Consider the following 16053-nt stretch of genomic DNA (forward strand, 5'->3'; position numbering starts at 1 on the left):
AGAGAGAGAGAAAGAGAGAGAGAGAGAGAGGGAGGAAGGGAGGGAGAGAATGTGAGGGGGTGTGTGAGGGGGTGTCTCTATGTCTGTGGGTGTGATTTGTTGGGTTTTCCTGAGTAAAGCCTGTGAAGGTCTGTTCCTTGAGGTGAGGTGGAATGTGCTGAGGCAAAATGATAGCATCCTCAGAGCAGTTGGAGCCTCAGGGCCTCTGTCTTGAGCGTGATGCACACAGGCTCTAGGGCGTCTCTAGGACCAGTCTCTGCCTGAATTCCTCGTGCGCAAGTATGGTTGCAGACAATTTTCTCTCTCCTGGCACCTGGTTTATGCCTGATGTTTAGGATCCTGTCACTGGGATAAAGTCTTAGATTATTTAGAAGATGTCACCAATTTTCAATCTACCATGACCACCAGCTCCAGAACTCTGGAAACCTCCCAGAGTCTGACTGGTGAAATCTCGGACCTTTTCCATCCTTGCCATCGTCCCTGATGGAACTGGCGTAACTCATGGAGCCCAGGACCACTTTCCAGGCCACTCTCGTGGGAAGAGAATGTTGGAGGTAGAAACTGTGACTAAGTGTTCGAGAGACAGGGTGGCAACACCCGCCAGTGTGGAGGGTTGACTGTGGGTTTACTGTGCACAGGCTAGGCAGTGGGTATTGTGCTCCTGTCTGGGTCCTGGGCACTTCTTGGGAAGAACACATTTTCAGAGGTGTTTGCCTTCTTAGTGAAGCAGGAGGCCCTGATGAGCCTACAGCCTGAGTAGACAGTCTGTCCTTTAGACTCTGTTGTCATGGGACCCTGTAGGTGCTGAGCACCTGTGGTGCGGCTGGTCCAGTCTCTGTGACTGACCCTGCAGGGTCTCTTGCCGACAGACCAGTGTGTCCAGGTACATGTTGGGAAGCTCCAAAGTGGCTGGAGGGCAGGGTGTGAGAGGTCAGTGTGGTCAGCACAGAGGCCATCCCAGGACACAAGGACCCTGGCCTTAGGATCTCCACAAAGCATAACCCAGTTGGAGGGGAAGGATGGCCTGTGTCAGCAACTCAGGGCTGAGACAGGGCATGCTGCCTCATTCCCATCAAAGGGCCTGATCTAGAGATGGTTAAGCCAATGAGGCACTGCTGCTCCCTGTACCATCCCCCTCTCATTCCCCCTCCCTCCTCTCCTCGGTGTCTTCAGGGTCGGGTCTTGCCCTTTCTCAATCCAGGGCCCCCCCAGCCACCACCCTGGGAGCCGATCCGGATGCCCCCTCTGGTGACCTCGACCAGCGTTCCCGGCAACCCTCTGGTGCTGTCACCTTTTCCCATGATGCCCGTGGTGGCAGGAGCTGCCGGTCCTGGCCCCCACAACCCTGGACATTGCAAGGTCATCATCCAGGTCAGCCCTGAAGTGGGGCTTGTGGAGTCATCCCAGAACCAGCCTGTCATCCTGACACAGGCTCCACTCAACTGGGGGACCACAGAAGCTCCTACTGCGGTGGCCGGGCATCCTGCGCCACTCTACTTGGTGTCCTCTGGGCCGGAGACAATTATGCCCACCCCAGCTACTACTGTCACCCAGGCTGGGACAGAAGACCATCGTCCACAGGCTCCACTGCCAGTGGCCCAGGTGGCCCCCATCACCCTCCCATCCAGCAGTGGGACACTGACCCAGTGGGTTTGTGGGGACAGTGGTCCGGCGGCCACCCGGAGCCAGTCACCGCCTAAAAGCTCCAGAAACCCCAACAGCGTCTACGAGAACTTCCGGCGCTGGCAGCGCTTCAAGGCCCTGGCCCGGAGGTACCTTCCTCAGACTCCGGACACTGAGGCCCTTTCCTGCTTCTTCATGTGAGTCCCTCGGGGGTCCTAGAGCTAATGGGAGTTTCCCAGGAGGGGACTGGGGTGACACCCAGGGTAGGGTCCATGGGAGAGCTGGAGGAAGGATGAGGACCCTGTCCCCAGGGATAGCACATACAGGAATCACCCTCAGTGCATCATGGCCTGTAGGACCGGTGGCCACACTGCCCAGCACCTCAGCACAGCCCCACTCACTGGCTATACTCAGGAATGCCATCCTGGGGTTCTGGCTCAAAGGCCCGTAGTGACCAGCCATGCCCTAAGCCTCACCTCAGTCCCCTCATCAGGGTTGGTCCCGACCTGTGGTCTGAAGGACAGACATTCCGTTCCCAAGACCAGACACAGCACAGATGTGACAGAATTCAGACAGGCCATGACTGCTCGGCCTTGGCGTCTCATGACGTATCCCCAGAGCTAAGAGTGGATGCCAGCAGGGCCACTGGACTGGGGTATAGGAGGCAGAGTCCACTCTGGGAGGGGAGATCAGGCCGATATCGGGGGTCAAGGCATGGGTGTGGGGCGGCGGGGACTCCCGGCAGACGCAGAGCCTGACCGAGCCTGTTCTTGCAGCCCGGTGCTGCGCACCCTGGCCCGCCTGAAGCCCACCATGAGCCTGGAGGAAGGCCTGCACCGGGCCCTGCAGGAATGGCAGGGCAAGAGCAACTATGACTGCATGATCTACTACGACATGGCGGCCAAGTGAGTCAGGCCTGAGCAGAGAGTGGGGGTCAGGGTGGCTGCAGGCCCGAGCTTCAGGGGCTGGTCCCAGATGGCCGAGGGGAAGGGAGGGCTTGGCAGCCCCGGGAGACCCTTCCACTGCGGAAACTTGTTCCTCCCGGAGCTGGGACACTTTTCCCAAGCCCACTCTGGGGCTCCTGACCACAGTCTGAGGGTCACAGTCCCTGACCTCCTGTGACCCTCCAGGGCCAATGTGGGGGATCGCTGGGGGTGCTGGGGTTCGTGTCCACCCCATTCGCTACCCTCCTGGGGACTGGGCCATGAGCATCCCCTGTCCCTTACACATCCTGCTCAGTCCCGTTCAACCCGACTCATCAGGGCCTGTGTTCCCCACACCAGGTTCATGGAGTTCGAGGCCGAGGAGGAGATGGAGGTGCAGAAACTGCAGTGGACGAACGGGGTGCAGGGCCTGCCACTCCCCGCCCCACCCAGGCCTGGGCCTCAGGGGACTCCAGGCCCACCGCCAGACCAGCAGACAGGTACGGACCCTGCTCCCAGCTAAGGGCCACAGGACCTGGGAAGGCCCTCGTGGGTCTTGACCTGACAGGGAGCCTTCACTCTCCCGATGACCCCCAGACCTGTGGTCAGCGGCTTCCTGTCCACTGGTTTCTCACTCTCCTAGCACACCCCACGCTGCCTGAGGCGTCAGATTCACCTTTGAAGTGGGGTCGGAGACCCTGGGGACACAGTTGGTCAATCCTCCCGTTGAGGGTCACCTCATCCCTCACACAGTCACTGGATTCTAGGGCCCTGATCCAGCCTACAGGGACCCGTCCTCAACTCTGTGCTCAGTGCTGTGTGTCTGAGGGCATGGACGCGGGATCCCCTCACATCCCTCTCTTCTTCCTTCCTCCTCAGCCTGTGTCCCCAAGAAGGCCAGACCCCAGGCCCGGGCAGCCCGCCCCAAGACACACAAACCTCAGCAGCCCCCCAAGTCCAAGGCCCCCGAGGAGATCCCTCCTGAGGCCGTGCAGGAGTACATGGACATCATGGACGAGCTGCTAAAGGCCCCCGACTCAGTCTGCAGGGCGCCCCTCGGCCAACGGGCAGTGGACAGGGAGGAGCAGCAGGAGGAGGCTGGGACCTGCCCTGACCCGGGGCTCCTGAGCTATGTGTACGAGCTGTGCTCCCAGGAGGCCTTCGTCACCAAGGTGGGCCTGGGGTCTGGCCTTCTTGGGGACACAGGCTGAGGAGGAAGGAAGAAGAGAGGGATGTGAGGGGACCCCGCGTCCATGCTGCTGTGGGGTCGGGAGGGTGCAGGGCTGCTTCTGTCCAGGGCTTGGCAGTGATGTGCGGTCTCTGCTTTGAGCTCTGTGTGTAAATGCACACCTGTGTTTAGATATTTCTGCTTGTGTTTGTGCGCATGTGTGCACGTGTGTCTCTCTGTGTACAAGCATTGGCTCTTTCTGTGCCTTTTTGGGTTTGGTCAATGTGTGAACATCTCTGTGTCTACCTCTGTGTGTACTGTGTGGGCTCTGTGCAGACACGTGCAGATACATGTACATGTACCTAGAGGTGGAAGAGTGTGTGTCTTTGTGTCAGGTGTTTGCATGAATCCATGTGTGTTTACATGTGCTTCTCTGTGAAAGTAGGTGAATAGTCGGTGTGCCTTTGTGGGTGAGGGTGTGTTTGCATCTGTGTGTGTGTGTGTATGTGTGTGTGTATGTGTGTGAGTTCTCCCGGTGTGGGTCTGTGTTTGACTTTGTGCAGCTGTTCAAGCCCCTGCACTGTGCTGTGGACAGGTGTGTTTGCTTCCTCATTCCCTCCTGTTCCCTACGAGGACCCTCACCCCTGCTTCCCTCTCCCAGGCTGAGGCGATCCTTCATCCCAGCTTCCTGGAGTACCTGGTCTCCCCAGAGTCCCAGCTGGATTTCCTGGCCCTGGCTGAGGAGCTGGAGGAGGAGGAAGGACTCACCCCCGCACAGGTGAGACAGATGGGTCTCTGAGGTCCATGTGGGGCCCAGGGGCGTAATGCGAGGGATTCCTGTAAGTTAGTGGGCAGCAAATCAGGACAAACAGGAGGCATATTTCACATGATTCCTGGGAAAGAGACCCTGCAGGGGACACAGTGGACAGGGCCCAGGGCACTCAGAGCAGCAGGTGGGTCGTGAGTCAGGAGGGGCGCCCTAGCGCCCTGGGTCTTGGTCACTTGGTGGCCTCCCTGCCCATGTCATGACCAGGCGCCTCCCTCTGAGTCCTCAGGTGAGAGGAGGACGTGAATATGGGGTGAGGACCCTTAGTGGGACAGAGATCTGGTTTTTCTGTTTCGGGAGGAATCAGGGTCACTCTCTGTCCCACCCTGCACCCCCACATGCCCACAATGTTCCTTCTCTCCCCAGCTTGTGGAAAAGCGTCTGCAGACCCCGCAGGACAAGGAGGTCATGAAGGCTCGTCCCCAACACCAGGTGTCCCTAAAGGACTCGAGTCCAGCTGAGAGTGCAGCAGGCTACTGCACCCCAACACCTACCTGGGGCCACAGGCCAGGGGCCAGCGCTGAATCTGAGACTGACTCTGGACACGCCTCACGGCCTGGGCGGGCCGAGGCCACTGGGATGGCACCTGGAGCCTCTGTCCTCTCTCTGGGGAGCCTGGAGTCTCCACCACTGCAGGCAGGACCGGCCCCCTGTCCCAGCCTCACTGCACCCACTCTGGACAGCAGGGCTCCCCGCATGCTGGGCGAGGCCCTTCCTGGCCAGGGGTCTCCTGGGCGAGCAGAGGGCTCTAGTAAGGAGGAAGAGGACCTGACCAGCCTGTCCTTCCTCCTAACCTCTCACTACAGCCTGCTGCCCTGGGGCTTACCCAGGAGCCCTGGCCCTGACACTGGTCCCGACACTGGCCCCCACCTGCCTGGAGGTCAGGGGAATCCCGAGCTCCCATCCACTCGCACAAGGGCCTTCAAGTCTAAGGCCCCTACCAGGAAGAATCCTCTGTGTGGGGGCCCAAGGCGGCGCACTGCTAAGAAGACCCCCTGTCCCAGGGGGCACCCCACGGTGTCTACTGGCTCAGCCTTGACTGTGGAGCTGGAGGGCCCCTCCCTGCCCCCCAAGAGAAAGTGCCAGCCTGCCATGGCCCAGAGGAGGGGGAAGGGGCACAAGAGACAGTAGGATATCGGGGGGCTCCTCCTGACCACCTCCCAGGGTCTGGCTGCACCCAGAAGCCTTGTGCTCCCCATGATCTTCAGCTAAGCCTGCTCTGGAATGGCAGGGGTTGTACCTAGAATGGGGGTTTAACTGGAGCAGCCTCTTTGTGTCATTGTGTAAATAGTGAATAAAGTTCAGTTCATTGGAAACATCTCAGTGTCTGTCCTCTCACTTGTGCTCCTTGGGAGGCCTGAGAGCACAAAGGGTGAGGGGAATCACAGGGGAGGGGGGAACCCTGAGAGTACTGTGCTCCCTGGAGAGTGGAGGAGTCCTTCCCATCTGGAGGAAGATGTGCTCAGTCACCTGTAGGCCCACACCATCCTGAGGGCATAGACAAGGCTCTCATCTTGCTGCATTAGCCTGGATCAAATAAAAAATTAAAGCTCATTGGGTATTTGCATATCATATTCTTCACTCACATAAAATGTACCATGCTTTGATTTGACATCATTGAATTTAAATGTTTTTGTAACCAGACATATTTGAACATTTGCCATCACTCTTTAAAAAATAAGAGGGAGGGATAGTATAGCAGATATGTCGCCTGCCTTGCCCATAGCCAATCCATGCACTCAATTCCCAGCACCCCATATAGCCCCCACACTGTGATAAATGAGTCTGTTCCGAGATCCAGGAGTAAGATGTGAGTATACCAGGTGTACCCCCAAAACCAAATAATCATATAATAATAATAAAGGGGGCCGATTTAATGTACTGATTTCATTGTTAAGTGTTTTACCATTTAAATATGGTCCTGGTACCTGTAGAGAAGGTGTTTGAGAACCATTCTTCATTTTCAGTGACAAGATATTTGAAACTCAGGACCTTAGAGATTCTCAGGGAATTAGACTACTAGTTTTTAAAAACTAGTTACAACTCTAATTATTGAGAAACAGTAGGAAAACAACTCTTCAGTGTTAAACATTTTAATTCTCTGCACTTATCACTATTAACGGGCTGGAGCAATAGCACAGTGGGTAAGGCGTTTACCTTGTAGGCGGCCAACATGGCTGACCTGGGTTCGATTCCTCCGCCCCTCTCGGAGAACCCAGCAAGCTACCAAGAGAATCTCGCCCACTGGGCAAAGCCTAGTAAGCTCCCCATGACGTATTCAATATGCCGAAAACAGTAACAACAAGTCTCACAATTTGTTGTGAGACATTACTGGTGCCCGCTTGAGGGAATCGATGAACAACGGGAGGACAGTGCTACTATTAATGAGGGCTGGAGCAATAGCACAGCGGGTAGGGTGTTTGCCTTGCATACAGCTGACCCAAGTTCGGTTCCTCCGCCCCTAGTAGAGCCCGGCAAGCTACCGAGAGTATTTCGCCCACATGGCAGAGCCTGGCAAGCTCCCCGTGGCATATTCGATATGCCAAACACAGTAACAACAAGTCTCACATTTGTTGTGAGACATTACTGGTGCCTGCTCAAACAAATCGATGAACAACGGGAGGACAGTGCTACGGTGCTATTACTAATGAAAAGTTAAGCATAAAATGTGTTTCTTAAAATATTTAGTGAATTTGAATTCACGTAAAATTACATTGCAGAGAGGGAAGGGACGAACTAGAAATTACAAAAAGGCAGTGGCAGAGGTGTTTGGACACGTTAGTGGGGATGAAAGTGAATAACATGTACCCCCCAAACAGAATTATTAAAACAATTTGGGGGCAGTTGGGTCACACCCAGAAGTGCTCAGGCTCCTCATGGCTCTGTACTGAGGAGTCACTCTTTGTTTCTGTTTGTTTATTTGTTTTCTGTTTGAAGGAGAGGAAGCTTTTTGGGTCTCACACGGCCACGCACAGGGGTTACTCCTGGCTCTGCACTCAGGAATCACCCCTGGCGGTGCTCAGGTGACCATATGAAATTCTGGGAATCGAACCCGGGTTGGCAAACGCCCTACCCGCTGTGCTATTGCTCCAGCCCCGCTGAGGAGTCACTCTTGACTGCTCCAGTGAACATATGCTGTCCCGGGGACCAAACTTGTGAGCTTACCCTGCACTGCTGCTAAACCCTGGCAGACGTCTGGGGCTTCCTGGGGCCTTATTGCCTCAGAAGGTGCCCGTCTGCTGGCCCATACAGGACTGCCCCTCTGCGGGTGCTGCGCCTGGGCAGAGGCCGGGGCACCTCGGCTGTGCTCCCCTGGAAGGCTATGTTGGCTGCTGGGCCTGCAGGAGGACAGGACACCCCCCTGAAAGTGGTGCTGGGCTGGGCGTGTGTCTGGCAGCACATGGCCTTTGCGCCCCTCAGTACACATGTGCAGCCATTGGGCTGGTTTCAGGGTCTCTCTTGGGGTTGGTGGGGGGGTCTTCCCAAGGAACGCTCAGGAGGTCTGGGGGCACCATGAGGGATTCTTTATATTTTTAAAACATTCGGTACCATGATTTCTAATGCTACTGCGATAGGGTTTCATGGACAGAGTGTCTCTCCACCACACCAGCACCAGAGTGCCCACCGCCCTCTGCTACAGTGATGGAGGTCCATGAACACAGTGTCCTACACACCAGCACCAGAGCACCCACTGCCCACTACCCACTGCTACAGTGATAGGGGACCATGGACACAGTGTCCTACACACCAGCACAAGAGCGCCTGTCTATCTGTCTGTCTGTCTGTCTCCCCCCCACCCCCTCTCACTTCCCTTTTAGGCAGTGTGGTTTGCAATACTGTTACTGAAAGGGTATCATGAGTATCCCTTTACCTCCTTTCAGCACTGCCCACTGCTACAGTGGTAGGGGTCCATGGACACAGTGTCCCTTCACCACACTAGCACCAGAGTGCCCACTGCCCTCCCCAGCCATGGCTCCAGTCCCCTCTCCCCCAGACCATCTTCCCCTGCCACCCAGGAAACTCCACTCTCTAAACTCTTCCTTAGTTTTTATTGTCTCTGGCATTTATTATTTCCTTATTACAACTCTTTATATGCCACATCTGAGGGATAGATCTATGCACACCTATGTAAACTTCATCACTGGCATTTCTTGGCCAATTCAATGGCAATTCAGTGCCAGGGTGCCTCCAGGGCTGCACCCAATGATGCATGCTGAACATGCCCCCAAACAGCTCTAAGAGCTCCCAGACCCATGGAGGTCAGTTCTTTCAAAGGGGTGATTAACAGGAAAGAGATCACTGATAAATACCCAAACCCAACAGGACTGGTGTCCTGATGAGAAGAGACATGGACTCACACAGAGGCACCCACACATGAAGTGGAGAGGCTTCGGGTGCGATCAGCCCTGCTGCCTCTGCATCTCAGACCTCCAGGTTCCAGAGATGTTTTCATCATTTGCGTTATGGGCCTGTCCTATTGTTTCTGAGGGATGGTAGAGATTGATCATCATCTGGGAAGATATGCTCACCTTCGACACAGAGGAGAGTCTACCAACGTGGACACAGACAACTCTTTTAGCAGGTGCCAGTGGCCTCAGTGGCCTGCCCTCCTGCCAGTAAGCCTTCCTGCCAGACTTCTTTCCTTGACCAGGGGTTCAGATGACCAGTCCACAGGAAGGGACACGCACCAATTTCAGAGCAAGGTGAGCCTTTATTTGGTTTTGCTTTGCTTTTCCAGTCTTGGGTTTGCGATCATAACAGATGGACGGAACCACAGAGATGGTGGCACGTGTGAGGCTCCAGTAAGAATGCTGAGGACTGGGGCAAAGAGCAGGGACAGAATGTTCTTCGGTCACTGCAGGTCCTGCCACAGGGCCTTAAGCACTAAAAGCAACAGGAGCCAGTGCTGTAGAGGTCTGAGGGTTAATATCGATGAGCTGGAAACTGGCTAGGATTCATATAGAAATGGGACCTCAGGAGGAGCAGACAAGGAAACAGGAAGAGGCACAAGTCTCTGGATCTGGACGATCCACTTGATGAAATGGGCAACACTGGTGAAGACACTGAGGGATATGGGACGCTGGCAGTCCAGGCCCCAACTGGCCAACCCCAGAAGAACCCAACTCTTGGAGAAGTCAAAGACCCGAAGGCCTCCAGAATCACCCTAAAAAAAGAGAGGGCCATCAGTGTGGACAATTGAGGTGGGGCTCAGAATTCTAATTATAAGGGCAGGTTATTGGGCACGGCTGTTCGGGTGTTTTCAGTGGTCCCTTGGGATGATCCTGATGCCAGTGTCCTGATATAGTTCTAGAGTCAGGGGTCGGAACTACAATCCTGCACTAGGAAGCTCCAAATTGATCCTTGGGACAGTCACAGTTGGAAATCTATCAATCATGCAGTTAAACTTGGCCACTGGCCAAGGACCTTGTACTAACTCAGCATCAGAAGTGATGGTTAATGAATAAGGGCCGAGAGACTGAGCCTGTGAGAGGCACTGGGTGTCTGAAGCCACTATAGACCCTAGGCTTTTCAGAAAGCTGATTACAGCAATATGCACCACCTGGAATCCTTCCTCTCAGTCACTTCAGCCTATGGGTTTCTTAAAAAACGTTCAGACTCTTTGGAAAATGCTCCTACCTAGGTGTGGTGGAGAAACTCTATAATGCTGGGGCCTGAGGGGTGGGGGCCTCGTCACCACAAAGCATCCTGAAATAATCTCAGGGAAACCAGTGTGGCCAGAACCCCTCTTATTGCATCAAAGGGAAAGGTTCATCTAGGCAGGGGAGTTGGGGAGCAGGAACTATAGCTCTGAGGCTCCTCTAACCACACTGCAGACAAATGCTCCCTGAGTACCTTTGTGTGATTCCTAGTACTGGAGCTTTAAGGCACACAGGCACATACAGAGAAGACCAGAAACCTCTCTCAGATTGACATGTGCAATCAAATCTCATAAGAGATGGGAGCTGTCTAGAAGGGAGGGGCGTTGCTCATGGCTGGCGGCAGAAGGCTTTGCTGAGCTGGGATTCCAAGCAAGAAACTGAAAATGACCTTGTGATCCTGGAGTCAAGGGAGCAGAGGGTACAAAGAGGAGGGTCCCAGTGTGGTAGGAAAAGCAGAAGCATTGTGGGCAGCAAGGAAGGCAGTTAGGGATTATACTGGTCATCCAACCATGGAGAAGTAGATCTGCAGCGGGCGGGTCTTGAAGTACTATGACGAAAAGACAGCACTGACTGTGAATTCAACAGAGGGGCTACAAGAGAATGTCAGACATCACAGATGGGGGAAGAGTCCCAAATACCTGATATTTGGGAGAATATTTACAGAACGGCACTATGAGATCTGTGGGTTCTCACCATTCTCACCAGGGGAAGATAAAATCAGGTCCTGGGTTCTTGTGATCCAGTTGTTAGCAGGGAGGGAGCAGGAGAAGAGCAGAGAAGGCCAGTGGCCAATCCTATGACCAGGAAACAGGGCCAACAGCCCTCCCTTATATTGGCGAGAAGAGTTGGGGACTCTTGCAGCCTGGGCAAGATCACAGCTGCCAAGGAAACAGACCACAGAGTGATGGGGGCAGAATGGAGACACAACTGGGTGTGGGGATCGAAGAAACAAAGGGCGAGGAGGAGGAGGAGACTCGGAAAAGGTAGAGCGAGGGATGGTGGCAGCAGATCAGAAGCTAATGGTATCTTCAAAGATGTCACGCCACTGGCCAAGCAAGTGAAAACAGAGATAGACAAATGGGACGATCTTAAACTAAGAAGCTTCTTCACCTCAAAAGAAACAGTGACCAAAATACAAAGACAGTCTACAGAATGGGAAAGAATATTCGCCGAACACACATCTGACAAGGGGTTGATATCAAGGATATACAAAATACTGGTTGAACTCCACAAGAAGAAAACATCCAACCCCATCAAAAATGGGGCAATGAAAGGAACAAAAACTTTCTCAAAGAAAAAATCTGAATGGCTAAAAGGCACATGAGAAAATGCTCTACACCGTTAATCATCAGGGAGATGCAGATCAAAACAACAATGAGATATCATTTCACACCACAGAGACGGGCCCACATCCAAAAGAACAAAAGCAACCGGTGCTGGTGCGGATGTGGCGAGAAGGGGACCCTCCTTTACTGCTGGTTGGAATGCCGACTGGTTCAACCCTTTTGGAAAACAGTATGGATGATTCTCAAAAAATTAGAAATTGAGCTCCCATTTGACCCAGCTGTACCATTCCTGGGAATATGTCCCAGAGAGGCAAAAACGTATAGTCGAAGTGACATCTGCACTTGTTTGTTCATTGTAGCACTCTTTACAATAGCCAGAATCTGAAAAAAACCTGAGTGCCCGAGAACAGATGACTGGTTGAAGAACCTTTGGTACATTTACACAATGGAGTACTATGTAGCTGTTGGAAAAGATGAATCATGAAATTTACATACAAGTGGTAATACATGAAAAGTATCATTTTAAGCAAAATGAGTCAGAAAGAGAGGGATAGACACAGAAAGATTGCATTCATCTGGGGAACATAAAGTAACAAAATAGGAGACTAACACCCAAGAGTGGCCGAGATTAGTACCAGGAATTTTGCTCCATGACTTGGAGGCCAGTCACACGTGCTAGGGGAAAAGAAAGCTCAGATAGAGAAGGGAGCACCAAATAAAGGGTGTTAAGAGGATCCTCCCAGGATGTGAGAATCATGCTGAAAGTAGACTATAGACCAAACACAATTGCCACTCAATGCCTCTCTGGCAAACCACAGCACCCAAAAGGAGAGAGAGAACAAAAGGGAATGCCCTGCTACAGAGGCAGGGTGGGATGGAGGGGTCGGGGATGGGAGGGATACTGGGACCCGTGGTGGTGGAAAATGGGCACTGGTGGAGGGATGGGTTCTTGATCATTGTATAACTGAAACCCAAGCACAAAAATTTGTAAGTCTATAACTGTACTTCAAGGTGATTCACTAATAAAATAAATAAATAAATAAATAAAGGCCGTTAGGGGCTGGAAGGCATTTTTCTTTCACGCGGCTGACCCACATTCGATTCCCAGCATCCCATATGGTCCACCGAGCATCGCCAGGAATAATTCCTGAATGCAGAGCCAGGAGCAACCCCCTGAGCATTGCTGGGTGTGACCCAAAAAGAAAAGGAAAGTAAGAAAGAAAGAAAAAAAGACAGACAGATGAAAGAAAGAAAGAAAGAAAGAAAGAAAGAAAGAAAGAAAGAAAGAAGGAAAATTCAAAATAATGGTGGTGAGAAAGTGTATGGAGGTGGGACTGGTGTTGGAATATTTAATGTAATAAATTATTGTGAACAACTTTATAAAAATAAAAAAAATTTAAAAGGCAAATAAATATTTCCTTTTCCCTAATCAGTATGCCATCAACATTTCACTAAAGTATAAACATACTTCTCTGAACAAGTTCATGTTTATGCTCAATGTTTATATTTCTCATTTAACTAAAAACCTCCACAAAGTTTTGCCCTGTATTCACCCTATATCTCCATTCACCTAACAAATCCAAGAGGCAGATAGGAGACACAGGTTAGGAGAAGAACAAAACTTAGGTGATGGAGCTGAGATAATTTCAGGCCATGATCGTTCTTCCCCAAGGTTCTTCAAGAGCTTTTTTCTTACTTTTACGTGTTCCTTCTGGAGCGATAGCACAGTGGTAGAGCGTTTGCCTTGCATGCAGCCAACATGGCCGACCCGAGTTCGATTCCTCCACCCCTCTCGGAGAGCCCGGCAGGCTACCGAGATTATCTCACCCGCACGGCAGAGCCTGGCAAGCTCCCCGTGACGTATTCGATATGCCAAACACAGTAACAACAAAGTCTCCAATGGAGACGTTACTGGGCCCGCTCGAGCAAATCGACGAACAACGGGAGGGCCTTTACTTTACTTTACGTGTTCCTTCTATGGCCATGGAAAAATCAAGGCATTTCACAGTAGAAAGAGAAACACTCAGACAAATTCATTTCACAAAGTCATGTCTGATCTACATCAAATTGAAATATTAGAACCAAGGGGCTAGAAGATAACAGAAGTGTGAAATAGATGCTTCTCACAAAATCATTGCCAGTTATATCTCTGGCATGACATGTTCCCTGAGCATCAAGATAAAGCCTTACTGGCCCTTGAGCACAACCAGACGTGGCCCAGAGGTTTCCCCAGCATCAGTGGGGTGGCCTGCAGGATCTAACAACACTGCATCCTCGAACTGAGCGGGTAGGCCATACATCACTGAGAGGAGTTCTCAGGCCACCTAAACAGCATTTTTGAGAAACCCTAAATCAATTAATTTATCAGTTAAATTTGGACACCCAAACCAGAGAAACTTTGAGATCCAGATTCCTGACTCCAAAAACCAAAGGACCCCAGAATTTGAGTAACTTTGAAGCTTTCAGAAGAACACATTTTTCACAAGAGGAACTAGAAGAGTCCAGCTCTCTGGAAATGACGCACAGAGGGACAAGGTCCACTGGCCTCCATGCTAATTAGAGATTTTGATGAGCTAGAATCCCATTCCCCATCTCCCACCCACACCCACACCATAGCCACTCACTGTTCTCGGTGAGCTTTCCCCAGCCAGTTATCCAACAAGATGTGCCAAGGGGCAGCTCCATGCCAGGGGTTGGAAGGCAGACAGGAATGATATAGGAGCTGAAGTTCACAGGTTGGTGCAGTTGTAACACCGTTGCAAAATGGTGGAGCTTCTTAAAGTCTGGATGGATGATAATGCAGCTCACAGTCACCCTCCTGGCGTATTGGGTGTCCTGGTAGAGCTGCGTACTTCCCCCAAACACCCAGTAATCCGCAGGGGCATGAGACTTCCTACAAGAGGGAAGGTGACAGTCATTATCTTCTGCATATGGCAGCTTGCGCCTCTATACCATCATCTGACCCCCAGCACTGCCTTGTCTGCACCACCCCACACGACTCTCCCTTTCTGTCATCCCTTCTCTCTGGAGACCAGCGGCGGTTTTACTCACAACTCAGCACACACCCACTACTGGAGGAAGGGATCACAGAGGGCTGGAGGCCCCCATGAGGCTAGACAATCCTGACCTTCCTTGGGCACATGCAGAGAGCCCTGACTCCGTCTTGTCTCTTGACCCGCCTTATGACCAAACTGCTCTAGCACCACTTTCTCTCACTTCCTTCTTTTTTATTTTTTATTTTAATTTTTATTTGATTTTTGGGTCACACCCGGCAATGCACAGGGATTACCCCTGGCTCTGCACTCAGGAATTACTCCAGGCGGTGCTCAGGGGACCATATGGGATGTTGGGGATCGAACCCGGGTGGGCCACGTGTAAGGCAAACGCCCTACCCACTGTGCTATCGCTCCCGCCCCTCACTTCCTTCTTCGTACTCACCTGTTCTAAAACTGCACAAAATCATTGGTCAATGGGAGACCATGTGTGCAGGATGTCCTGTGTTCTGACCATGAGGGAGGAAACATCCCACCTTCCACTCCACCACCTGGAAATTCCTCCCCACACACAGCCGGTGACCAAACCCTTGCTTCCACCAGCTGACCTATACCCACAGGAGCCTACCCATCTGACTTCCACACTCCAATGGTGTCAGCCCTGCTCATCCACAGGGGGAACTTTGGCTCTGACTAAATGGAGACACAGTGAGGTGGGTCAAGCCAACCTAATCCATAGTGAGTCTCAAGTGGGACACAGCACAGAGCAGATGCTTGTGGTTCTCTATGTACCGAAGATCCAGCTCCTGGTTACTGCCCTTCCCAAACCTATAGGAACAGCCAACCAGACCCAGGACAGAGAGCAGCTCTGTTCTTCTTCAAGGTCACGGACTCCATATCTAGTGTCCATGCAGCTGGCCAATAGACATGTGCTGAGCAGAGACCCCAGGCCAGAGACATGCAGAACACCAGCATCTGCCCCTGCATCCCAGGTTCCAGCCTCTCTCCGCCAACCAGGATTGCAGGGACATTGAGGGAAGCCCTGGTGTGAGGTGACAAAGAGTCAGCTCTCATTGCACCTGGGAGGCAGGATGAACACTGCCATCTCGGGGGCATACCTGTGTCGGGGGAAGGCACAGGGATGAGGATGGAAGATGAGCAAAGTCAGGTGAGGAGTGAGGTCAATACAGGAGAGGACAGGTCACAGGCAGAAAGACTTGGACTAGAATGACACAGATTATCCCAGCACACAGCCTTGAGGATGCGGGGGCTCTAATCTTTTAACCCTCTCCCCTGCCAGCCCAGCTGCAAGGACCCAAGAAACAACTCACTTTGGAAAGCAGTGGGTGGTAGAGAACACCCAGTGGGAATCAATGAGCACAGCTCCACAGGGATGACTGCCCCGGTACTGCAGGCTGGCCAGCCATAGCCACTGGCCCTCCACGGCCTCCTGGCCACCAGTGATCATCCCTACGCCCCTGGTCTTCCCGCACACTGTGGAGACCAGCCCGACGCCGTGCGGGAAACAGGGAGGTCCCCGTTTCCTCTCCGGTAGACCCTTGACCTCTTCTCGG

The 16053-nt window shown here is 52.7% G+C and overlaps 2 protein-coding genes across 2 annotated transcripts in view; one reads left to right on the top strand and one right to left on the bottom strand.

Moving 5' to 3' along the window:
• Nucleotides 1-1236: 1236 nt before the first annotated feature.
• Nucleotides 1237-9160, top strand: LOC130036147 (NUT family member 2G-like). Its single transcript, XM_056128132.1, has 7 exons — nucleotides 1237-1820; nucleotides 2400-2528; nucleotides 2907-3046; nucleotides 3426-3718; nucleotides 4376-4492; nucleotides 4907-5008; nucleotides 9038-9160. Exons 1-7 carry the CDS (start codon nucleotides 1237-1239, stop codon nucleotides 9158-9160), a joined length of 1488 nt encoding a protein of 495 aa, XP_055984107.1.
• A 328-nt stretch (nucleotides 9161-9488) lies between these two features.
• LOC130036148 (putative serine protease 47) overlaps nucleotides 9489-16053 on the bottom strand; it is a 29770-nt gene continuing 23205 nt past the window's right edge. The window contains exons 2-4 of the mRNA XM_056128133.1: nucleotides 15811-16043; nucleotides 14118-14379; nucleotides 9489-9704 (exon numbers count right to left, since the gene is read on the bottom strand). Of these exons, the coding sequence (XP_055984108.1) occupies nucleotides 9489-9704; nucleotides 14118-14379; nucleotides 15811-16043 (711 nt within the window). The remainder of the gene's footprint in view (nucleotides 9705-14117; nucleotides 14380-15810; nucleotides 16044-16053) is intronic.

Source organism: Sorex fumeus, unplaced genomic scaffold (genome assembly GCF_029834395.1).
Source record: "Sorex fumeus unplaced genomic scaffold, SorFum_2.1 ptg000063l, whole genome shotgun sequence".
Lineage (NCBI taxonomy): Eukaryota > Metazoa > Chordata > Mammalia > Eulipotyphla > Soricidae > Sorex > Sorex fumeus.

Bases quoted from the DNA above. Each gene is read 5' to 3' on its own strand.
- LOC130036147 (XM_056128132.1), top strand. From the start codon at position 1,237: ATGCCCCCTCTGGTGACCTCGACCAGCGTTCCCGGCAACCCTCTGGTG. The intron at 3,047-3,425 runs GTACGGACCCTG...CTTCCTCCTCAG, and splicing joins ACCGCCAGACCAGCAGACAG to CCTGTGTCCCCAAGAAGGCC. The intron at 3,719-4,375 runs GTGGGCCTGGGG...TCCCTCTCCCAG, and splicing joins AGGAGGCCTTCGTCACCAAG to GCTGAGGCGATCCTTCATCC.